Source organism: Etheostoma spectabile, unplaced genomic scaffold, assembly GCF_008692095.1.
Source record: "Etheostoma spectabile isolate EspeVRDwgs_2016 unplaced genomic scaffold, UIUC_Espe_1.0 scaffold00007331, whole genome shotgun sequence".
Classification (NCBI taxonomy): domain Eukaryota; kingdom Metazoa; phylum Chordata; class Actinopteri; order Perciformes; family Percidae; genus Etheostoma; species Etheostoma spectabile.
This window is the reverse complement of record NW_022603478.1, coordinates 5,963-31,403: the sequence shown is the minus strand read 5'-3', so window position 1 is coordinate 31,403 and position 25,441 is coordinate 5,963. Positions and strand designations below refer to the sequence as shown.

The 25,441-nt window shown below is 39.8% G+C and overlaps 2 protein-coding genes across 2 annotated transcripts; one reads left to right on the top strand and one right to left on the bottom strand.

The window, feature by feature from the left end:
• Window positions 1–180: 180 nt before the first annotated feature.
• LOC116678419 (C-type lectin BpLec) lies at window positions 181–3,032 on the top strand. The gene is made up of 6 exons (XM_032508349.1): window positions 181–335; window positions 589–697; window positions 997–1,139; window positions 1,551–1,685; window positions 2,406–2,526; window positions 2,867–3,032. The coding sequence occupies exons 2-6, from the start codon at window positions 628–630 to the stop codon at window positions 2,941–2,943; spliced, it is 546 nt and encodes a 181-aa protein (XP_032364240.1). The 5' UTR covers window positions 181–335; window positions 589–627; the 3' UTR covers window positions 2,944–3,032.
• A 6,775-nt stretch (window positions 3,033–9,807) lies between these two features.
• Window positions 9,808–13,116, bottom strand: LOC116678417 (C-type lectin lectoxin-Lio2). The gene is made up of 6 exons (XM_032508346.1): window positions 13,015–13,116; window positions 12,501–12,597; window positions 12,251–12,393; window positions 11,504–11,638; window positions 10,311–10,443; window positions 9,808–9,973 (listed from the first exon to the last, which is right to left on the bottom strand). Exons 2-6 carry the CDS (start codon window positions 12,568–12,570, stop codon window positions 9,906–9,908), a joined length of 549 nt encoding a protein of 182 aa, XP_032364237.1. The 5' UTR covers window positions 12,571–12,597; window positions 13,015–13,116; the 3' UTR covers window positions 9,808–9,905.
• Window positions 13,117–25,441: the final 12,325 nt, after the last annotated feature.

The following is a 25,441-nucleotide window of genomic DNA, read 5'->3' as shown; positions in this document are numbered from 1 at the left end:
TCAGCAGATTCACTACAACTTCATTCAGGGGACATATCTCACATTCGCATTTCTCTCATGACTTTCACCTTTTTGACTTCAGTTACATTTTTTTTATTTAAAGAAAAACAAACCACCCATGTTTGGTCTCACCATAAAGCCCAACCTTGACTCGCGGCTTATTGACTTGTGTAGACTTAAGTTTTTTATGTTTTTGACACTTGGTTTTGTGTTTGATCAGTTAAATCCCATGTATTCAGGGCATCAGCGGTGGATATTTAACTGAGGCAGAGATCAGACTGACATCCAGACGGACGAGGAACAAGGAACGAGACTACTCCACTACTTCACCTGAGGTGAGTCCCGTTTGTCTCTCTGTGTTTCAATAGAACAGAAAAGGACATTTAAAGGTTTCAAATTTCAGTTTAAAGATCTCAACACTTTGAGCTGCTCTCAGATCTTCATCAGGCATAAAAACTAAAAACCACCTGGACTTTGAATCAACAACCCGACCAAGTTCTTGTGTTATGATGGTAAAGGTCATATAACACCTTCAACTTTGGATTGAGAACGGGTTGTATGTATAATTGTTCCTATGTGTGTTATTAGATTATATTCCAGCTGCAGAGTGCTGTGAGAGCCTGAACCATGCGTCCTGTTGTGGTTACTGCCATCCTTCTTCTGGTGGTGCTGATGTCCATGTCGGACTCTGCAGCCGGTAAGAACACACAGTCACTAAATAATCAGTCTACACAGACAACGGGAACAAGACGTGGCTGGGTTGGGTCAGTGGGTAGAGCAGGTGGACATACTGAGAGGCTTATACCTCGACACAGAGTCCAGTGCTCGAGTACAACCTGAGACCATTTCCTGCCTTTCTTCCCTCTCTCTCTCTCTCTTTTCTAGCTTAGCTGTCCTGTCCATTAAAGGCAGCAAATAAAATAATGAATGAAATAATCTTTTAAAAAATACTAAAGAAACAAATAATTGACAAAACGTCTTCTTTCTGTGATACAGGGGGTCCTGCAGAAATGTGTAAGACCGAATATCCGTTCACACCGTGTAGGAAGAACGTCGGTGAAGGCTGGGCCCAGTACGCAAAAAACCTCTGCGTGAAGGCGTTCTTTAATACTCCGCATTTGAGTCATTCTGATGCAGAGGTGATAAAACACACACACCTGACTACAGACAGTAAATGTGACCTCATCATGTTCAGACAGTCTTTCAAGTTCAGCAAAAGATGACTTTCTTTTTTGTGACTTGTGAAGTTTAATAGTATTTTATATAAGTATATTCTGATTACTGAGGTACAGCTATGGAGGGTCATCTAACCCAGTATTCAAAATTTAAAGAACAATAACAAATACATTTGATGTTTTGGGCAAAGAAAATAATGAAAGGTGAAACAATTTTTTGGAGTGAGAGAAAAGCCGAAAATGTGTTTTCTGTCTCCTCTGAGCAGAGGTTAGGGATTTTCTGAGTTGAACAAGAATAAATCAAATAAGCGAATTAACATGAAAAAGGATGAATTATCCGTGGAGAATAATTCTCCTGATTTGTGTTCATTTCAGATGGCCTGTAGAAAGTTCCCAAAGGGCCATCTGGTATCGATCGACAATGTAGAGGAAAATAATCAAGTCCAATGTGCCATGTACAGAGCCACCACCGGAAAAGCTCACTACTGGATTGGAGCCTTCAAAAAGCTGGTAAGCAGTAAATGTTTGTGAAGGTGTCTTCACAAGTCTTAGTTCAATAAGACTTCACAAGTCTTAGTTCAATGCATTCTAATGAACAAGTTTGTATGATATTGCTAAAACTTATGCACAATTCATTTAATATACTACAAAGTTATGGTGGCTGCTGGCCCATCACATAAAGATTAGTCACATGACAGTTGTGTTGTCTAGCTGAAAAAAATAAGATTCTGAACCAGGTCCAGAGCTCCGTGAGGTCATAAACACCCGTTTCCAGGATGAAAGTCTTAACTTCTCCTGGACACAAACACGGCGCCCCCGGTTGAAAGCCCTGTGTATAAACTTATATATGTATAAGTATAAGCAATATTTAAAATGCATTTGGTTGTAAAAGATTCCAGTTATTTTCTTTTTTTGTGTCTTTACTTCAAGTAATGTGTGCTTTGATTTCAATTAAACTTAATATTACGTCTCTGTCTTCCTTTTAATAAATGTAAAATCAGAGAGATAAGATTTGCATACTTTCATTTGAAAAAATATCCTACCTTTAATAGTATCCTACCTTTAATAGTAATAGAAAATGTACAGTTCAAACCTGTCAGCCATTAAATAACCGTTGGTAGTTGGAAGCAGGTAATTGGTGACAGAGTGGAACGTTAATCTGATGATAATTGGCCATTTGAACAAATAGTCAACCTCAGGCAATCATTTGTTTTCTGTTGGTCTTTTTAGGATGGAAGAACTAAAAAGTGGGGTTGGACGGATGACAATTTTATTCGTTATGCCAACTGGGCTCGTGGCCAGCCTGACAACTATTGGTTCAGAGAGGACTGCGTTGAGATGAACTATTGGGGTAAGTAAACACATGGTTTAGGAGGAGAGGTAGTAGGATATAAGAAATTGATTAATTTTTTATTGATAGATTTTACCTCCGACAAGATAAGAGATGCTATGATGAAGGAGTGTAGTTATTAAAGCAGCACAACAAACAGGTCAAAGTAGAGGGGTATGAAGGAAGAACAGGACCCTCATCTTTAACTGCATACGATCTGTTCTACTCATAGAATATGATTAATCTATTTCTTCGTGTGATTGATAGTTGGGAACATTTAAAACTTCTCCAGACCATGAAGACCAACAAACCCTATACAGGATGTGCTTCCTACTGACTCTGATTAACATGTTTCTTTCAGACTGGGGACTCTGGAACGATGCATACTGTTATGAGAAGAAGCCCTACGTGTGTGAAGTTATTATCAAAGATGACTAGGATATCAGCAGTTGGCTCAGTCAGGTTCAATGGTAACCACTGCAAGCTTTTACATTTACTGCAATAAATATTCAGCATCAGAAAACATATTGATGGTTCCTGTTTCTTTTCCTGCCACTGATCCATCTGTCATCGTTAGGGATGTCTGTATTTACAACCAGAGCTAGTTTGTGATTATTGTCTCTAAAAAGGCCTAAAATGCTAACTCTTGTTCTAAACTTTTACTAAGGATCCAGCGTGTTAATTTGCAGAAACAGATCAAAATATAGTCGCAAGTGGCGATTTGCGGGTTCAAAACCTTTTTTGTCATTAGCAACTTGAGCGTAACTTCACACATGTGGTCCAATGTTATTATAAAACCTATCCTGCAAGCTTTATAATGATTGAAAGAACAGTGCACTTTGTTTGAAATGCCTACAACTGATTTGTAAAAAAACATTTATTTTCAATTCAGTGTGATATGGAGCTCAATCCAGCTCACGACAATGTGAGAAAAGCAGATGACAACAGAAAAACAATTGCTAATTAAAGCGGCAAGCTCGTTTCCAAGCTCAAACCTTGATTTGCGTCATTCCACATCCAGTTATTGTGCATTTAAAGTGCTGCAGACAACAAATAATAATAATAATAATTAAAGCTGCAAGTAGCAATGAACGGGCCCTCGCCTCCTCGCAGGTCGCGAGTACAGCCAGACGCCAATCTTTGCGGCATTGCAAAGATTGAAAGATTGATTTTGCTGCAGCAATTTGTTTGTTCTTCTGTCTGCGTGTGACCCAAGCTGCTCTCTCCTTTAAAAGCTTCCATATGGATGTATTTTAAAATTCTGCATTTCTGTCAGATAAAAAGGAGAGAGCATGATGTCTTCTATTCCTAGATCTAGATAAGTTTACCAGTACTAATCTGAACTAACGACATGATCAGTGTCACTAGATAGAAAGAAAATGTTGACCATCACTCGGTGCTATTCACTGACAGTAAAAAAGCAAACAGTCATTATTGTATGCACTGCTGCGCTGGCACTGCTGCGTCGCTAAATGAGAGCAACTCACCAGGAGACTTCCCCAAATCTTAATTTACCCTCTCACGTCTGGCAGTTTCTAAATTAAATGGCTGCTGGCCTTTCCCCCTCTTCCTCATCCATGTCAGTTGCCATAGTTCTAGTACTAGGCTGAGTCTACTCTCCCCAACTTGACGTCATCACCGGATTGAGGTAAAAAAAACATAAAATACCAAAAATGACAAAAAGAAACTGGTCTTTAACCCCATTTGGAGGCATTTTTAAAAATTCTGTAAATATTTTGAGTGATTTTATGATGTTTAACACTAGCACTAACTTACTAACTTTAGTTTTACAGTTATTTAATTCCTGGTCAATAAACCTAGTTTATAGCAAAATTATTTCCATATGCAGGAAATTATACCTAATGTTTAAGTTAGAAAAGCAGGAATTAGGAATTATTGAGACTAAAATTAAAGGAATGGATGTTGATGATAATCACAGACTGGAATATGTCAACTTTTACTCAACACTATTTCAACAACACTTCACTTTGTTTTACAATGCTATAAAATAGAATAAGACCCAAAATTAATGAAAGTAGAGATTTGTACTTGGCAAAGAGCGTTGGAATCAATCATGTTATTTTGGGGAATTAAAAAGAACATTGATGTAGGAAAACGGGTTAATTTGACCCGAGGACAACATGAGGGTTGAAGTAGTGACTTCTCTGTGTTGTTGTGGTGTTGGAGCGCCATCTTGTGTCTTCCTGGGTGTTGCACAGACACCACCAGCACCATCCGACTGTGCTTCATCAGACTGAGATCTACTAGAAACAGAAACAGCTGTCCACACCTTGTCTTTCAGACTCTAATCTTTGCTTTTTATTTTTTAATATCTCTATCGAGGTGTGCAAATTAATTACTTTTAAAGTGATTCAAATAAAAAAATGTAGTACGCATATGTTTGTATATGTTACCAGAGTGCAAAGTCCCAAAGTTGTTTATTTCATTTAAAGATGATTTTTTGGGGCATTTAAGCGGACTGAGCCTCTATTTATAGGGTAAAGTGTCCAATTCTAAGCCAGGTTAGAAAGAGTATGTAGAAGAGCTGCATGCAGAGGTCCAAAATACTTTTAAAATAATCAGCTGAGTCAGGCAAAAGCAGGCGTGGCCCCCTGTTTGGAAATAAGAAATGCAGTAATGCTAGATTAAAAATACAGTTCGCCATATTAAAAGAAATAAAAACACTATGAGGTCAGATTCACTGGCATGGAAGCTGCAAAAAAAACATGTTAATAATTTCTAGAAAGAAATAAAAAACTTATCTTTTCCTATAATATATATATGTGTGTGTGAGTCGTTCTTATGACATTTCACAGTTATGGTGAAAAAAATATGAAATTTCATTTTCAATTAAATTTTATTGAACTGTTAAACTGCGTAAAAAAAAAAAGAAGTAATGTTTTTAGTGGATAATGTAGAGTCTGATGATTATGTTGTTGTCACTTCTGCTGAAGTCCAAAATATTGAAGTAATAAGGCCTGTGGCCTGGATGATATTACAGCTGAACTATTAAAAATAACATTGATATGGAAAAATGGGTCAATTTGAAAAAAAGACAACATGTTAGTTAAAAGTCAACCCTGTTGTCTACAGTCAAGATATCAACATCATTTTTTTAGGACAAACTGGGTTATTGTTAAAATAACATGTTAAAAATGGTTGTAGGGCCTTAAATATAAATAAATAAATAAATAAATGAATCTTCCATATATGTATTGATATCACAGACATATAAGTAAAACCTCTAAAACACTTCTCATATGTCATGGGCGTCACACTGTGAAGAAATAATCATTATAACTTATACAGTTGACAAAATACGTGCATTTTTTCCAAACAAGTCAAGACGTTCTGCTCTCATGACATTTACTTATGCCAATAATAACATAATAATATCATTTTTATTGATATTACACCCACAGCAATGTTATACAAGCAAATATGTGTCTAAATAGTGCAACATTTGGCCTTCCATAGAGTCTAAAGGCATTTTTGTCCCCTCTGGCCTTCCATACAAGAGGGGTGCCTTTCTCTCCCATATATGGGCATGTACTTCCTGAAAAATAGACAGGACAGACAGAGAAAGAGAGGAGGAGCGATTCAGCGGCAGAAATGAGCCAAAACGCGATGAATTATGGACATAAAGTGGACCAATCTTGGATATAACAGTATGGATTTAAAGCCCAAAGAGGCTGAAGTTCCAGGCTGGATAGAAAACCCCCTGTAGAGGCTAGAAAGACCCGGAAAAGACCGCCGTAAACATGAAGACGTCAGGATTCAAACGAAACCGAAAGTAAGTAAATCGCTTGTATGGTTCGAAAGTTATTAAACTATGAATCAGAGGTAGGTTTTTACTCGTGGGCGAGTGTCTCGGGCTCAGAGGGTTAACACAGATAGTGGCAAAATTTCAATCTTAGTATTACTTGATCTCAGTGCTGCATTTGACACGGTCGACCACGACATACTACTAGACCGTTTGGAAAACTGGGTAGGACTTTCTGGCTCAGTACTAAACTGGTTTGAAACCTACTTACAGAATAGGGATTACTTTGTGTCAAAAGGTAATTATACATCTGAGCATACAAATATGACGTGCGGAATTCCCCAAGGCTCTATTCTGGGGCCTCTTCTGTTTAACATCTACATGCTCCCACTGGCCCAGATTATGGAGAACCACAAAATAAGTTACCATAGTTATGCGGACGACACACAAATTTACATAACCTTATCGCCAGGGGACTATAGTCCAATACAAAAACTGACTAAGTGCATCGAACAAATTAACGGCTGGATGTGCCAGAACTTTCTGAAATTAAATGAAGGAAAAACTGAGGTGGTTGTTTTTGGAGCAAAAGAGGAACGATTAAAAGTCTGCTCTCAGCTTCAAACAACAATGTTAAAAACAACAGACAAAGCCAGAAATCTTGGTGTAGTCATGGACTCAGACCTGAACTTTAACAGCCACATTAAGACAATTACAAAGTCAGCCTACTATCACCTAAAGAACATATCAAGGGTTAAAGGACTTATGTGTCAACAGGACTTGGAAAAACTGGTCCATGCTTTCATCTTCAGTAGACTTGACTACTGTAACGGGGTCTTTACAGGTCTCCCTAAAAAATCAATCAGACAGCTACAGCTGATTCAGAACGCTGCTGCTCGGGTCCTCACTAAGACCAAGAGACTGGATCACATCACTGCAGTCCTTACTAAGACCAAGAGACTGGATCACATCACTCCAGTCCTCACTAAGACCAAGAGACTGGATCACATCACTCCAGTCCTCACTAAGACCAAGAGACTGGATCACATCCCTCCAGTCCTCACTAAGACCAAGAGACTGGATCACATCACTCCAGTTCTGAAGTCTTTACACTGGCTTCCTGTGTCTCAAAGAATTGATTTCAAAGTACTCTTGCTAGTTTATAAATCCCTTAACGGTTTAGGTCCAAAATACATTTCTGATCTGCTACTACACTATGACCCCCCCAGACCTCTCAGGTCATCTGGGACAGGTCTACTTTCTGTCCCCAGAGTCAGAACTAAACAGGGTGAAGCAGCTTTCAGTTTCTATGCTCCTCTTACTAGGAACAAACTTCCAGAAAAGATCTGCAGGTCCGCTGCTACTCTCAGTTCTTTTAAATCAAGGCTGATCAAGGCTTCTTTTTGATGTTGCTTTCTTTAAATGGTTATTCATTTCTTTAATGTTTAATTTCTTATACTGCACTGTAACTTTTGTTCTTGTGATTTATCTTTTTTTATTTTTTTAACTGTTTTTAACTTATTTTTTGTAAAGCACTTTGAATTGCCCTGTTAATGAAATAGATAAAGCTGCCTTACCATTCAGAACATATTTCCAATTTACTGTCAATAGCTCCGCCCAACATTGCAATCTTTTTGAATCGTTGCCGGTATTATCTGTTGACACTCATGATGAAAAGTTAACCAAAGAATTTTAATAGTGCAAGTTATAGAGAATCTACTTCCTGTCAGGGCTGTTGAAAGAGGAAGTTGCGTCTCTGGACAAGATTTATTCCAATATACCACCATACATGGGACAGTTGTTCCACACATAAAAATGCTTGAGCATCCGTACCAAATCTTGAGTAAACCGGCCATTAGATTGTGCTGTTAGAAGTTTTTTAAATATATTTTTGAATGGTATATGGGAAACAAACTTTGTCTAACTCCTCCTGGGCTGAGTCCAATCTGCACATAATCTTGGAAATAGACTCGGTGGACCCTTGTGACAAAAAGCTGTCAAAAGAGTTTTGATAGCTAACACAATACGCAAGTTATAGAGGGCCAACTTCCTGTAGGTGGCCATTGAAACAGGAACGGATGCATCTTGACAAAAGTTATTACGATTTACGTGATTTTGAGCTGCCTCCTATACTCTATCCACACCCATGTACACAGACCACGCCCCTTTCATAACTTGTGAACTGTTTAAAGGCCGTGGTGCAGCTTAACCACCACTGGGTAAAAAAAGCACTATGTACATCATTTTAAAAGTATCTCCAAATAGTGTTAAAAGCAAGTTTTTTGTCATGTTTGTGACTGCCAGTACTCACGACCTGCAAGGAGGCGAGGGCCCTTTCATCGCTGCTTGCAGCTTTAATTATTACTATTATTATTTGCTCTCTGCCGCGCCGGCTCAAATTCCCGTGAGCTGGAATGAGCTAGAAACATGAAACTTAGAGGAATAACTGATAATGGTGGGCATGTGCTCCTATAGAAATATAAACCCTATCGGCCACATGGTGGCGCTGTAATTAAGGCTTCAATATGCAAACTTTGAAAGGCCACGCCCCACAACGTAAGTCTGATTGACTTAAAATTTCTCACACAGATGCAGGTTAATTTGTTCAACAAAAAAGCCTCGAGGACCATTAGGTTTGCCTAAAAAATCTTTCCGCCATTTTATTTTTTTGAAAAACACATTTTTGAGATGTCCTCCTACACCGTAGCTCCGATTGCCACCAAATTTTCAGTGAATCATCAATGTATCAAGCTTATTACAATTTTGAAAAAACACATGCCCATATCTTGATTACTTTTCAAGTTATTGACCAATGAATTTTAAAAAGTGGAGTGGCTCTGGACATAAATTAACACAAATTAGCAACCGCAAGGCATCACAAACCACACTGGGTATGTTCAGATAAGTGCCCCAGATATACCCCGAGAGTTTTATATACATAAACCACTGGGATCCAAATCACAAAACTCCAAGGAAATGTTTAGATTAGTGCCACAGATATACATAGACAGTCTTATATACGTAGTCCACTAGGGGGGCTACAAGCACAAGATAGGTGCGTGGCATTACACACATTTTACTATAAATCACATATTCATTGTCCAATTATCACAAATCTCCCAGAATATGTGCCCTTAAGCACCTGGACCGCGCCCTGAAAAAGGTATTTAAATCAGATTTTTTTGTGTTGTCATCTGCTTTTATCACATTGCCGTGAAATGGACTGAGCTCCATATCACACTGAATTGAAAATAAATGTTTATAACAAATCAATTGTTGGCTTTTTAAACAAAGTGCACTGTTTGTCCAATCGTTACAAAGCTTGCTGCACATGTTTTATATCAATGTTGGACTTATGAAATTACATTGAAGTTGCTATTGAGAAAAAAAGTTTAAAAATTTTAGAAAAAGAGTTAGCCTTGTAGAACTTTTTAAAGAGAATATTCACAAAACTATCTCTGGTCATAAATACAGACATCCCTAATGATGACATGAGGATCAGTGGCAGGAAAAGAAACAGGAACCATCAACATGTTTTCTGATGCTGAATATTTATTGCTGTAAATGTAAAAGCTTGCAGTGGTTCCAGTTGAAGCAGACTGGTCCAACTGCTGGTCTTCAGGTTCTCTCTGGACCTCTAGACCTTCACTGCACACACAAAGAGCTTCTTCTCCTTACAGTTTGCATCGTTCCATTGTCCCCAGTCTGAAAGAAACATGTTAATCAGTGTCAGTAGGAAGCACATCCTGTATAGGGTTTGTTGGTCTTCATGGTCTGGAGAAGTTTTAAATGTTCCCAACTATCAATCATACAAAGAAATAGATTAATCATATTCTATGGGTAGAAAAGATCATATGCAGTTAAAAATGAGGGTCCTGTTCTTCCTTCATACACCTCTACTATGATCTGTTTGTTGTACTGCTTTAATAATTACACTCCTTTGTCATAGCCTTTCTGATCTTGTCTGACGTAAAATTGATAAATAAAGTAATTCATTTATTATAACCTACCACATCTCCTCCTAAACCATGTGTTTACTTACCCCGATAGTTCATCTCAACACAGTACTCCTTATGCAAACGGAAGTCAGGCTGGCCAGCAGCCCAGTTGGTGTAACCAAAACTACTGTCATCCGTCCAAACATACTCATGAGTTTTAGAGGGAGCTTGACCAGTCTGAAAAAAAAACAGAAAACAAATGATTGCCTGAGGTTGACTACTTGGCCAAATGGCCAATTATCATCAGATTAACGTTCCACTCTGTCACCAATTACCTGCTTCCAACTACCAACGGTTATTTGTTGGCTGACAGGTTTGAACTGTACATTTTCTATTAAAAGTAGGATATGTTTTCTAATGAAAGAATGCATATCTTATCTCTATAATTTTACATGTATTAAAGTGAAGACAGAGATGTACTATTTAGTTTAATTGAAATCAAATCATGCATTACTTGCAGTAAAGACATACAATAAATAGAAAATAACTGGAATTTTTTGCAACCAAATGCATTTTAAATATTGCCATGTCAAAGTTTATACACAGGGCTTTCAACCGGGGGGGCCGTGTTTGTGTCCAGGAGAAGTTAAGACTTGCATCCTTCAATGGGTGTTTGTGACCTTTTACAGAGCTCTGGACCTGGTTCAGAATCTTATTTTCTCAGCTACATTCAACTGTAAGACCGCTACACTTAACTGTCATGTGACCACTCTTTATGTGACGGGCCAGCAGCCACCATAACTTTTTAGTATATTATATGAATTGTGCATAAGTTTGAGCAATATCATACAAACCTGTTCATTAAAATTGGGGGTGGCAGTAGCTCAGTCCATAGGGAGTTGGGTTGGGAACCGGAGGGTCACTGGTTCAAATCCCCATATGGACCCAAAAAGTTGGGAGCGTGGATTGGTGGCTGGAGAGATGCCAGTTCACCTCCTGGGCACTGCCAGGTGCCCTTGAGCAAGGCACTGTACCCCCCCCCCCCCCGACCGCTCAGGGCGCTGGTTCAGCTGGCAGCCCACTCACTCTGACATCTCTCCATGTATAGTGAATGTATAGGTCCTGAGCATGTGTGTGTGTATTTCAGGCCTGTGTGTGTGAGTACTGACAAAAAGTGTGTACACAGAGTGTAGTGCAGTAATTTCCCCATTGGGGACTAATAAAACAAATTATTTATTTAGAATGTGTTGTACTAGGGTTAAATTGGGCTTCATGAACAGAAACAACAACTGCTTACTTCTTTACGGTGGCCTCCGATCCAGTAGTGAGCTTTTCTGGTGGTGGTTCGATACATGTCACATTCGACTTGATTCAGCTCCGCCTCATTGTGGATCGATACCAGATGGCCATTTGGGAATTTTCTACAGGTCATCTGAATTGAAAACAAATCAGGAGAATTAGTTTTCACTGATAATTACTAATTTGTCATATTAATTCCCTTATTTGATCTATTCTCGCTAAACCCGGAAATTGATCCGGTCCTCCATCACGAAGCCCGTTCACATTCTCTAACCTCTGCTCTGAGGAGACAGAAAACACACCACCACCTAAAATGTTGAATGTTAAATTGGAGAAAAATAAATGCTAAACAGAGGGAGTTAAAATAAGGCTTTATGTCTTAGTGAAAAAATGCAAACCTTCTTATGTTTGCTTTTCTTTTGATATTACACATTTCAATTGAAGCTTTGGCATTTCGGCTTTTCTATTATTCCAGAAAAACATTTCAGCATTATGACATTGCCAAAAATATCAATATATTTGTTATTGTTCTTTTACTTTTAAATACTGGATCAGATTACCCTTCATAGCTGTACCTCAGTAATCAGAATGTACTTATAGAATATACTATTAAACTTCACAAGTCACAAAAAATAATCTTGTTCTCAAGTCCTCTATCCTCACATCTTTTACTGAACTTGAAAGACTGTCTGAACAGGATGAGGTCACATTTAGTGTCTGTAGTCAGATGTGTGTGTTTTAGTACCTCTGCATCATGATAACCAAAATGAGTTTTGTTGAACGCCTTCACACAGCGGTTGTCACCCATCTGGGACCAGCCTTCACCGAGGTTCTTGTTTTTACACGGTGTGGCCGGATATTTGGTCCTACACATTTTTGCAGGATTCCCTGTATCACAGAAAGAAGACGTTATATTCTACCCACTGAACCAACCTGGCCACGTCTTGTTCCTGTTGTCTGTGTAGACTGATTATTTAGTGACTGTGTGTTCTTACCGGCTGCAGAGTCCGAGATGAACATCAGCACCACCAGAAGAAGGATGGCAGTAACCACAACAGGACGCATGGTTCAGGATCTCACAGCTCTCTGCAACTAGAATATAATGACCCACAGGAACAATTATATACATACAGAATATGCATAAACAACTCAAGCAGGATACAATTGAAGTTTTGGTTACAGCTCTGAAGGCTGAGAGAGACTAACTGGCCACAAAATTAGTTTCACCAGGAACTTACACCACCTTAACAGACTGGAAAGTCATCTTTAAACCAAATTATGCTAGTTTTTACAGACAATAAGTGCAAGATATGATTATACATTGATTTTGAACCATGAATCCCCTCATGTCCTCTGAAGTCTTTTTGTTGATTATATGTGGTTTTTATTTTGTATGCCTGATGAAGATCTGAGAGCAGCTCAAACTGTTGAGATCTTTAAAGTGAAATGTGAAACCTTTAAATGTCCTTTTCTGTTCTATTGAAACACAGAGAGACAAACGGGACTCACCTCAGGTGAAGTAGTGGAGTAGTCTCGTTCCTTGTTCCTCGTCCGTCTGGATGTCAGTCTGATCTCTGCCTCAGTTAAATATCCACCGCTGATGCCCTGAATACATGGGATTTAACTGATCAAACACAAAACCCAGTGTCAAACACATAAAGAACTTAAGTCAACACAAGTCAATAAGCCGCAGGTCAAAGTGGGACTTTATTATGAGATCATATCATAACAAACATGAGTGGTTTGTTTTTCACAAACTAAAAAAAAAATTAAACTAAAGTCAGAAAGATGAAACTTATGAGAGAAATGCAGAAGTGAGATATTCAGATTCAGATTCAGAAATACCTTTGGTCCCCAAAGGGAAACTCTGTGTCACAGTAGCACCAGTAGTAAGAAGACAGAGACGGAGCACTGCAACAGACAGCGTGCACGTTAGCGCATGCACACTCTTCACTTCAGATGCACCAGAACCAGAATCAGAACCAGCATTATAGCAAGATAGAGTACAAGACATAACAACATAACAACATAATGCACAAGACTACACACGGTACTTGTGGATACATGAAGGATTTTTTTGTGGTGACTCCGGAGGATGGGAAAAACAAACAAAAAGAGACCTATGAATGAAGTTGTAGTGAATCTGCTAATGGTCTGGGATGCGTGATACATCTGGGATGTTGGACCATACATCATGCCAGTCGAGATCAATTTCCAGTTCTGGGAAACCACATGCCAGATCCTCTCAATAGGAAGGGCAGAGTGGCCAGATATCTCCAAGAACTGATAAAGCCTGGACACCATACCACAGTTCAGGCTGCCCAGCAAATAACTTGGATAGGATGGATGGGCAAAGGCCTCTGCCAAGGGACACCGTACGTCTTGATTGCCGATCTTAATTAAAGGTAAAAGTAGAAAGAGGAACGTGGTAGATTGAACAGTCATCAGAGAATCGGCATATAAGCTCCCAGTTCCAAGGCCCCGCGTCTTCCTGTCATGCTGGGTGTATTTGATGAACTACTCTCTGCTGGTGCCTATTATTTGATAATGTTGCCCGGTTATCTGAAGCTGGTAAGGGTTCTCTGCCTTCGAGACCCTGATGCTTTTCAGCTTCTACTTTTCTACTTTTAGATGGTTACTGTTTCTTACCAGTTTCTTTTTAACATGATCTATAAATATATTTATATTGTGAAATAAAAGATAATTGTTACAGCACTTTGACGTGTCTCGACAGTGGGCTTATTGCTGTTCGGCTTCATCTCTCTTTTGGTAATTTGGGTATAAGGTTTATGTTACTTCCTAGCTTCCCCTAGGCATTACCTAGGGTCATAACAGGGCCATTACGTTTCTCCTGCAGCATCTTCTAAGCGTTGTTGCCTCGGGGTTATTTAGAGAGAGTGTTGATCTTACTAACAAACCCTAAACCTAAAAGTTCATTATAGATACACGTGTCCTCACCCTGAAGTGCTTGTACAGCAAACAGAGGAGACTTTCAACTTGTGCTTGCTTTTTAGCAGCTCTGAATTATCCTGGGAAGAATTAAAGAATAATTAATAAACAGTTTTCTGACTTTACTTTCCCTGAGTGAAACTACTATAACTGGATAGTTTTAAAAAGGCAGCAAACGGGCTTTTCAATTGTGAACCTTATAATTACTACTCAGTTAAAACGTTTACTGTTTTTTACTGTAAACATCTGAGAAAGATTAAATTTCAGGGAAACTACACTTGGTTAAGGTTCTTAATCTTAATATGTCCATTTTCAATTCAACTCAATTCAATTCAATTCATCCATCCATCCATCCATCTTCGTCCCCTTATCCGGTGTCGGGTCGCGGGGGCAGCAGCTCCAGTAGGGGACCCCAAACTTCCCTTTCCCGAGCCACATCAACCAGCTCCGACTGGGGGATCCCGAGGCGTTCCCAGGCCAGGTTGGAGATATAATCTCTCCACCTAGTCCTGGGTCTTCCCCGAGGTCTCCTCCCAGTTGGACGTGCCTGGAATACCTCCCTAGGGAGGCGCCCAGGAGGCATCCTTACCAGATGCCTGAACCACCTCAACTGGCTCCTTTCAACGCGAAGGAGCAGCGGCTCTACTCCAAGTTCCTCTCAGATGACTGCGCTTCTCACCCGATCTCTAAGGGAGACGCCAGCCACCCTCCTGAGGAAACCCATTTCGGCCGCTTGTACCCTGGATCTCGTTCTTTCGGTCATGACCCAGCCTTCATGACCATAGGTGAGGGTAGGAACGAAAATTGCCCGGTAGATCGAGAGCTTTGCCTTCTGGCTCAGCTCTCTTTTCGTCACAACGGTGCGATAAACAGAATGTAATACCACCGGCTGCTCCGATTCTCCGACCAATCTCACGCTCCATAGTCCCCTCACTCGCGAACAAGACCCCAAGGTACTTAAACTCCTTCACTTGGGGTAAGGACTCCATCCCTACCGGAGAGAGCACTCCATCGGTTTCCTGCTGAGAACCATGGCCTCAGATTTAGAGGTGCTGATCCTCATCCCAGCCGCTTCACACTCGGCTGCGAACCGATCCAGTGAGTGCTGAAGGTCACAGACCGATGAAGTGCAGTTCTTTGTAGTAGTTCATGGCATAGCAGGACGCTGTGCGGCATTAAAAGGCACAGCAGGACGTAGCAGGACGTAGCAGGACGTAGCAGGACGTAGCAGGACGTAGCAGGACGTAGCAGGACGTAGCAGGACGTTGCAGGACGTAGCAGGACGTAGCAGGACGTTGCAGGACGTAGCAGGACGTAGCAGGACGTAGCAGGACGTAGCAGGGCACCGCAGTGTAGCAGTTGAACATGGCATCACAGAACGTGTAGCGGGACCATGGCGACAGCTGCTACCCTGATTTCGGAGCCTCTCTGATCCGAGGGAACATGCTGGGGAAAAAAGAACATAAGGACTCCGGGGAATGACTCCCCAGAGCTAGGTTAGTAACTAGGTTAGTAACTAGGTTAGTAACTAGGTTAGTAACAAGCATTTCTGGGACATGGATGCACATAAATGAAAAGATGGAAAGATAGAGGAGAGAGGAGCTCAGTGTATCAAAATAAGTCCCCAGCTGTCTAAAACTATTACAACAAAACCAAGAGAGACGAGGTAAAGAGAGCTCCAGCCCGGCCGGGCCAGAACTCTCCCCAACCGGATCGGGCTGTATGCCAAGTCTCCCTTTAGTTTTATTATATTCTTGATTATATGATAGATACATCTGAATTATCCTGGGAAGAATTAAGGAATAATTGTTTAATTGTTGTAATAATTGTTATTTTGACAAAGAAGTCTTTTAGCTTTACAGCAAACGTCTGTAATTTACAAGATGGGAGTGAGAATGAGTTGTATTTGTGGACGATGATTTGGTCTTTTTAGAAAACCCATCTCAGTCTCTTCTTCACCTTCTAACTTTATGTGAAGAGTTATGAGGACAACATGAGGACAACATGAGGACAACATGAAGACAACATGAGGACAACATGAAGACAACATGAGGTCAACATGAGGACAACATAAAGACAACATGAGGACAACATGAAGACAACATGAGGTCAACATGAGGACAACTGAGGTCAACATGAGGACAACATGAGGACAACATGAAGACAACATGAGGTCAACATGAGGACAACATGAGGACAACATGAAGACACATGAGGTCAACATGAGGACACATAAAGACAACATGAGGACAACATGAAGGCAACATGAGGGCAACATGAGGACAACATGAGGACAACATGAAGACAACATGAGGTCAACATGAGGACAACATGAGGACTACATGAAGACAACATGAGGTCAACATGAGGACAACATGAGGACAACATGAAGACAACATGAGGTCAACATGAGGACAACATGAGGACAACATGAAGACAACATGAGGTCAACATGAGGTCAACATGAGGACAACATAAAGACAACATGAAGACAACATGAGGTCAACATGAGGACAACATGAGGACAACATGAAGACAACATGAGGTCAACATGAGGTCAACATGAGGACAACATAAAGACAACATGAAGACAACATGAGGTCAACATGAGGACAACATGAGGACAACATGAGGACAACATGAAGACAACATGAGGTCAACATGAAGACAACATGAGGTCAACATGAGGACAACATAAAGACAACATGAAGACAACATGAGGTCAACATGAGGACAACATGAGGACAACATGAGGACAACATGAGGGCAACATGAGGACAACATGAAGACAACACGAGGACAACATGAGGACAACATGAAGACAACATGAGGACAACATGAGGACAACATGAGGGTTAGATATGGATATTTATACTTCATATTTAGTAACATAGTTTTTTTTAGATGTTACATATTCATCACTCTGCTTGCTCTGCACACCCCTATAAGCATTTATTTATTTTCATTCATATAACTAATAACTCGACTTTCCACGGGGTTTTTAACTGTGTCTGTGCTCTTTTCTTTTAAGCTGTGAACCTTGCACGTAGTTTTGACTCCAGCGTACTGTGGTATGACAATAAAGAAATCTTGAATCTTTGAAATCTTGAAGATCAATTTCCAAAAAGATGATTTTTAAATTCCTCTTTTTAATCAACTTTAGCATGGGTTCATAAACTTATGTGCACCACTTAATATCAGCCAAATGGCAAGTAGTTGTTCATGTTTTACCCGCCACTCAATGAACTACCTTTTTTTTTTTATCATTATCATCATCTTTAAATTTTACAAACATGTTAAACATTCATTAAACAGTTTGTTATCAGGAGAAAGTTGAAAAAAATAATAAATAAAGCATCCTTTCTATGCAGTGAATATATAATAACTCGAGAGAGAAAAAATAATGGACATTTAAATATAAAAATATATAAAAATAAAAACAAATAGAAGAGTGGATTAGAATATACACGTCAAAAACATAAAATACAGTACAAAGACAAGATGATATGGGCTATATAGCTATAATTCCTTAAAATCTACTCAATAGACCACTATTGTTGTTGTTTTTTGGCCGATTGCATATTTTTCCCAGCATTTGGCTGGTGCTTGGGGCTAATTTTGAACTCTGGTCTTACAGAGCTCTATACGGCGCTGTTACGTGATGTATAGCACCCCCCTCTGGCGGATAGTATGGGTGTCACTCCCCGGTACTGTTAGGTGATGTATAGCACCCCCCTCTGGCGGATAGTATGGGTGTCACTCCCCGGTACTGTTAGGTGATGTATAGCACCCCCCTCTGGCGGATAGTATGGGTGTCACTCCCGGTACTGTTAGGTGATGTATAGCACCCCCCTCTGGCGGATAGTATGGGTGTCACTCCCCGGTACTGTTAGGTGATGTATAGCACCCCCCTCTGGCGGATAGTATGGGTGTCACTCCCCGGTAATGTTAGGTGATGTATAGCACCCCCCCTCTGGCGGATAGTATGGGTGTCACTCCCCGGCCGATGTAAGTCGAGTGCAGAATTGAGTCGTGCATTCTCGTTATTTGTAATAATAATAATAATAATAATAATGTATCCTTTATTAGTCCCACAAGGGGAAATTACAGTTCACACTCTGTTGTCGCTACAGACATTGTTACAACAGTGCCGTCGTCTTTACGGCAGCCAACAACCTTTCTTTAACTTGTTTTTGGGAAAAGGAAATTGAGAATCTAGAACTTGTGTTAACTGTGTGAGTCGGTGCAACTCTTCTGGAAAGATCTGCAGAGCTGGTTATAGACTAAAGAAATCATGATGCATGCAAAAAAAAAAGAGTTACTTGTCAGCTGACAGGATGTCACGATGGAGCAAACCCACCAGACTCCATGTAAATAAACAGCATTTTAGCATAGTCACACACCTTTGACTCACAGTCTACAGAAACCAAATAAACTGACTGTAAGGTGTCACTCCCCCGATGTAAATCAGTGCAGATTTGAGTCGTGCATGCTCGTTACTTTACTTTACGACAGTACCATCGTCTTTACGGCAGCCGTTTCCCACAACATCAAACAACATGGCGGATGCGGCGCAGGTTGCCGGTGCTGCTGAGGACGTTTTAACGCACAGTCAGGAGAGTTCAGCAGCGGGGACAGACAGCGGGACACCGGGAGCTGCTGCCCGGGACAAACCCGTGTGTCTCATCGTGCTGGGCATGGCGGGGTCCGGGAAAACCACCTTCGTCCAGGTCAGTTGACGTTAACGTCAGTTAGCCGGTGTGGCTAACGGGAGCTAGCTGCATGAGTTAGCTTATTCAGCCCGGGGGACGAGCTGAGGAAGTTAGTTACCTGTTCGTGAAGATGTGTAAAAGATTATAAAGTAACGTTGAGTTATAAGAAGGATAGCCCCCTTCATCATTTCCAGGGAAAGTACAAAAAAAGAGTCATCTATCAGCTAACCACCAGACTCCATGTAAATAAACAGTCATTTTAGCATCGTTAAACACACCTTATTACGGGTCGACAGAAACCAAATACAACTCTGAAAAGACGTTTTTGGTCTTCTCTACACTTTTCCAACCATGGATAACTCTGCAGTTGGTTGAAATAAGCACGTACTTTACCGATTTACATGTGACCATATGTAGTCTCTATGCACGCTAAAAGTGTTGTTTTTTTAAATGGAGTCTGGTTGATTCAGCGCTAGCTACGTCATAGGTGTTTATGGGGTAAAGAAAGGTCTTAAATAGGTTTTAAAAAGGTTTCTGAAGGGTTAACACACGTAACACTCTTTACTTTTAGTTGTTATTGTTATTAGGATGTGGACCAAGTAGTAGACACACTCAAAATTCCTTTCTAGTTTTATATAATATTGTGTCTCTATTACTACGACTGTCACGTTATATTGTGTTGGGTGAAAGAAAATATCTTAACGATGTGTGTTGTCATTCTATTGTTTAGTGCTTTTTTTAAATTCAGTTAAATGTTCAATTAGTTTAGTAATGGAAAGTTAGAAATGATTTCCGTTCATTTGTTTTTAAAGGGGTGATAGAATGCAAAACCGATTTTACCCTGTCATATGTGAATACCGACAGTTTGGTGGGTAAATAGGACATACAAAGAAGCTTTAAATCCCATTGACATGCCTTTCCTCTGAAAATCCCACATTTTGAATCTGCCGCTGAAAACGGGCGAATCCCAACAAAGCCAAAAGATGACGTCAGGATCTCAGAACCATTAGCTTTGTCACGCCCATTACCGTATAAGGAGAACGGTCCAGCCCCAACATCTACACACAGGCCACTGACCTGAGACCAGCTCCTAATGGCGCTAGCGTTAGCTCAGTTAGATGTCCGACTGAGAACGCTGCTTGTGTACTCTGACGGGATTTACTAAGAAGAAAGTTTGGAATATTTCCCAGGATAATGACAATGAACCAGGGTCGTAAATGCAGAGTTCCAGGCTGTACAAGGAACGGTGACACTTCTCAGCCTTCCCAAGGAAGCAACCACTCGACGGGCTCGGCTGCTGTTTATAAGGAGATCCCAGGGAACGTTTTCATCAAAGACAGTTTTCAAAACTTTGGACAATTTAAAGCAGGATTTGCTAAGCTGCTGTTGCTGTTCCGATTGTCTGGTCATCCCAACCACAAGCTGTAAGTATGATTTCGTCATTAACAGTACATTGCATTGCAACATGCAATGCTAAGGTATCCTGTAGCTTGCATAGGCTGAATGTGTGTTGATAATTGTAATGGCAAAGGGGCTAACGTTTCATTTTCCTAACTGTTCCATTCGAATAAAATACCCGTGTTGTCATGTAGCTCCATCTATAGTTCACCATGCATGTTTGTCCACTTTGTCAGGTTCATTTTATTGTATTTCAGCAAGAAAGCTAACTGCAGCTGAGTAGAATCATGATCGTTTGGTTGCTAGCTAGCGCTAAGCTGTAACGTTACTCAGCTAGCTAGCTAGCTCTGTTATCCCGTTTGCTTCGACAACAGAACTGGAAACGTTATCATTTCATATGATATCTAGTCAATCTCGTGAAAACGGTGTGTATATAGACTGCAATGTATTGATTTGCAGTTTTTTTATTTCAGAGCAACGCTACGTCACAAGGACAAGACGCGAAAGATGCAGCTTGCAAACAGATGCTCCGAGTGTGTCATCTCGGGGGACACAACTGTCTCATAAGACATCAAGACCGCACATATCATACAAGGTAACCTTTCTAATTATTCTTACAAACCAGACGTCTTATAGTGTTTGTGTAGCATTGTGACTGGGTAGCATTTAGCAGAGCAGTGTTATCTAATGTTATCATGATGAGTGAGTGACTTTTATCAAATAGTGAGCCATTACCAAACATTAGTGGACTATTTATAGTAGGAATAGAACTATTCATCTGGATTATCACTGATTGGTCTGATCTCAATCAATTGCATTTCCTTTTGTGGGGGGGGCTGGTGAAAATAATTTGGACAATAGGCAGGAATGGTTTGTATACAACAGGTATGACTGAATGCTAGATTGTGTGTTGACGATGCCTTTTGCAGGTATGTACACGCCCTATGAACTTTGTCATTCAACAAAACAAGTCTTTAGAAAAGGCAAATGTGAATGGGGACAAATTGTCTGCAGAAACTGGTTTTGTTCAGTGAAGGAGTGGGACACAAACATGGTCTAGAGACATCAAGCCTAATGGCCGGCCATAAATGCAAATCATTTCAGATTTAAGCTGCTCCCACTGTAAGACACTTGTAACAACACTGGTTAGAGTCCTGCTTTGGCACAGCTTAGAGGTTTAGCAACTGCTTTTGCTATGAGTCAACTGGAGTATTTTGCTTGGTGTGTGTAAAAGGTAATACAGCTATGTTACAACATTGTTTTTTGTTTGATTGTATCTTGCAGCCACAACGGAAGACAGCCAAGGGGAAACTAATGTACAGACGTCTGTTCCCAAGGCCAACAGGGGAGGTTACACCGTCAAAGAAGTGAAGACAGAGACAAAAGTTTGTAAGTTTAAATATTTTTTTTATTACAAACAAAAAATACTAAATTGCATCTTATCGGCACTCAAAATAACTTTTCACACACTGCAAACAACAAATCTGAATGTGCAATGATATAGGTGCTAAAATGACTTTTCACACACAACAGGCTATGTCTTAGACCTGATGCGACTGGTGTTTGAGGAGATCATCCACGACCCCCTTCCTTATCTGGAAGCAGTCCTGTGCCCCAGGACCTGTGTGCTCAGCTCGACAGGCACCCAACCCGACATACTGCCCTGAAACATCCAGAAACTCCCTCCACGCTGCACGACACAAGAGGGGTCACGGCACGGACACTTCTACCAAGAAAACCCAGCACCAGCTCACAAAAGTCCTATAAGCCCTGTGTCTGCATTGCCTACAAAGAGAACAGGGTGTAGTGGACAATCACATTTTTTAGATTTAAGAGTAATGAGATTGTTTTGAAACAAAATAAAGTATTTTGTTGTCTTGATAATACTGTGTTTTTGTAATAATGCTGAATCAATAATCATGCGTATTGTTATAAACATTTTATTTAGATACTTGAACTGCTAACAGTGGTATCAAATTGGCTTCACCTTTCCATCCATCTGATTCTCAACTGGCCATGGTCAACTCTGTAAATATTCATTGCATTTTGCAAAGAATATATATTGAGGCACGGATGAAGGCCAGGATGGTGAGCCATACAGGTTATCTCCTCAGGAATCTAGGTCATTCTTTTCTTCTGACCTGTAAAACAAACATAATGAGCCTGTTGTTATTTCATAATGTTGAATGAGCAGAAAGCATAAAGTAGCTTGAGTTATGTATCTCTAGTTTTATTTAACTGAGGTATTTATTGGCAACATATTTTCTCTCTCTTGGGCATGTGTGCACAGTTTTCACAAGAACACCTGCCAAGGTAAGATACTACATTAGATTACTACATGTAAGAAGGTAATAATCTCATAGTCAGATGATCTAATCTGCATGATAGTAGTTCCAAGATAACATTAGACGTAGCATACAAACTGAACAGAAAAAGGCTCCTGTCCAGCTAAATGGACGTCCTGTTGTAAGATAACATTACTTCTGGGCGGTAAAGAATGTACGTAACTCATAATCACAATCAATCACTATTCAGCAGGAGAGTATACGGTAACAAATGTTACAATGTGACTAAGAGACTTTCGTTGAGAGCAGCTCTATGAACTGGCCACTAACGTTTCTGCCAACTGGACATCTTGACTGAAATTGCGAGGGTACAAGTTGTAAAATATTTGTCCATGTGCAATTAATAAGTTATGTTGCTTACAATACTAAAAACAAGGCTAATACAAAGTTATTCTTAGGCTACAACATTGAAGTGGGAGCATTACACTAGTGTGACAACAAACCTCTAATGTTGAAAAAGCAAGTAAATGCTAAATGACAAAACTTACCAGTCTGAAGAAGTCATTTCCAATTTACTGGCAGGTGCTCCTCGATGTCAGATCCTTCCTCTGATTCAGGCTCAAACAGATACGGTAACCATGCTATCGCCACCTTGGATGTTTTAGTCATGTTTGTGTGCAGCAGCAAAGCTCGTTGCACACCAACCAATCAGCGCGCAGCTTATTTAAATATTCATGAGCAGCCCATATAAGGCAGAAAAGCTCTCGTTTCAAGCCAGGTCAATTTAGCAGGGTGGTGTGAGGGCCAAAAGAACAGCTAAAGCAACATTTTTAGCCTAACAAATGTTACATACCCTATCAGGAGACCTCAAAGAACAGCGTGATATACTCTATACAACCATTCTATCACCCCTTTAATCCAACAAGCAGTTTGTTGAGTTTTAGCACAAGCGGAGAACACTTTTAATATCTATGTGTCGCAAGTTCTATTGTTATCGCAATATTCATCATCGTTATCACATATTTTGGTGTTATCGCGCAGCCCTAGTGTTTTCCCTAGCTTTCTGGTAGACTGTGTGTAGGTGTGTGTATTTTGGGGGGGGGGGGGGTATAATCCGTGCACACGGTTTAACCCTCGTGTTGTCCTTGGGTCAAATTGACCCGTTTTTAAAGTGTTTTATATCAGAAATATGAGATTTCTTTCAACCAAATTTCCCAAAAATAACATGGATGATTCCATACATTCTTCAGGTAAAATGAATGATTTACTTTCATTGAATTTTTGGGGTGTTTTATTTAATCTTATAGCTTTTTATTATGTTTTTTTTTTTTTAATGGTTTCAAAACAGTATCCGGACATAACATCAACATCCTCTGATCTTAACTATTAGTTAAAATAATTCATGATTTCTGCCTTTTTTAACTAAATGTGCATGTAGAATTTGATATAAATGAGCTTTGTTGACCATGAATTCCAAGAATAAGTGTAAAATCTGTTATTAAACCAGCTCACTTTTTTTTTTTTTTTTTTAAACACCAAAAGCTGAAAAATACAGACAAATAAATCAGAAAAAGCGTAAAAAACATCGGAAAAGCACTTAAAAAAACAAACAAACAAAAACTGACCTGGAAGGACAAGTTCATGGTTAACGGGAAGACAACACAAGGGTTAACATAGTATGCGCACGGAATAAAAATATAGTAAATATAGTTGTTGTTGTTGTTTTCTCAGCTGACCCCAGGGGGGCTCTGTAAGAAAGCCTCTAGCTGTCGGGATGATGGTCAGTGTGAGATCGTGTGTGTGAGTCCCTGAGAACTCGTCCTATAACTCATGTTGTCACTTCTTTTAAGTCTGGTGTTGTGTTGGTCTGTAGTTCTGGCAAATTTAAAGGAAGTTAGCTAGTGATCCTGTTGTTTGTGCTCTTCACCTGTTACCTAGGTTACACCTGGTTGTTGATTCGATATAATGGCGATTGTTGATTTTTTTTATTTTAGGGGCTACAGTTAGACTGCATTAAGATAATGGAGTAATAGTGGGTTTATTGTTATTACTTGCTAGCATATATGATTCCTATATGCATTGTGTATGGTAGCCTTTACAATGTTATTTAATTATTTGCAGCACCACACAAACACGCATACACACAGTTAGCATGAGTTACCATTGTTATTGTTTGAGTCATCGATTCCAAATTAAATCTAATTGTCAATCCAGTAGCCTACTGTTCGTTGCACTTGATGCACAACTACAAGACAACCTGACAGATTCCCAATCATGCTTGTCCCAGTCTCTGTCACAATAATCACATATGGGATGTTTTAGGCCTGTTGGCAGACATCCATTTAAAATCCATGTACCCTTACTTGATTAAAGAAGTTAAATCAGTACTTCAATCAACACAAAACTTCCAGGAAATGTCTAAATAATGACCTCACACGTACACTGCACGTCTCATTCAAATTGACCACTAGGTGACCCTTTAAATGCACAATCACTTTTTTTTAATTTTAATTAATTAATTTGACAGGGACAATGTACAGTAATTAACATTGCTGTAAATGCACCAGAATTAACCAAAAGGCTGTCTTCATT

What these genes read in the sequence shown, in the direction of transcription:
- LOC116678419 (XM_032508349.1), top strand. Translation starts at nt 628, where the DNA reads ATGCGTCCTGTTGTGGTTACTGCCATCCTTCTTCTGGTGGTGCTGATG. An exon ending in CATGTCGGACTCTGCAGCCG is followed by an intron (nt 698 to 996) that starts GTAAGAACACAC and finishes TCTGTGATACAG; the next exon opens with GGGGTCCTGCAGAAATGTGT. An exon ending in TGAGTCATTCTGATGCAGAG is followed by an intron (nt 1,140 to 1,550) that starts GTGATAAAACAC and finishes TGTTCATTTCAG; the next exon opens with ATGGCCTGTAGAAAGTTCCC.
- LOC116678417 (XM_032508346.1), bottom strand. Translation starts at nt 12,570, where the DNA reads ATGCGTCCTGTTGTGGTTACTGCCATCCTTCTTCTGGTGGTGCTGATG. An exon ending in TTGGTTATCATGATGCAGAG is followed by an intron (nt 11,639 to 12,250) that starts GTACTAAAACAC and finishes TTTTCAATTCAG; the next exon opens with ATGACCTGTAGAAAATTCCC. An exon ending in TGTTGAGATGAACTATCGGG is followed by an intron (nt 9,974 to 10,310) that starts GTAAGTAAACAC and finishes TGTTTCTTTCAG; the next exon opens with ACTGGGGACAATGGAACGAT.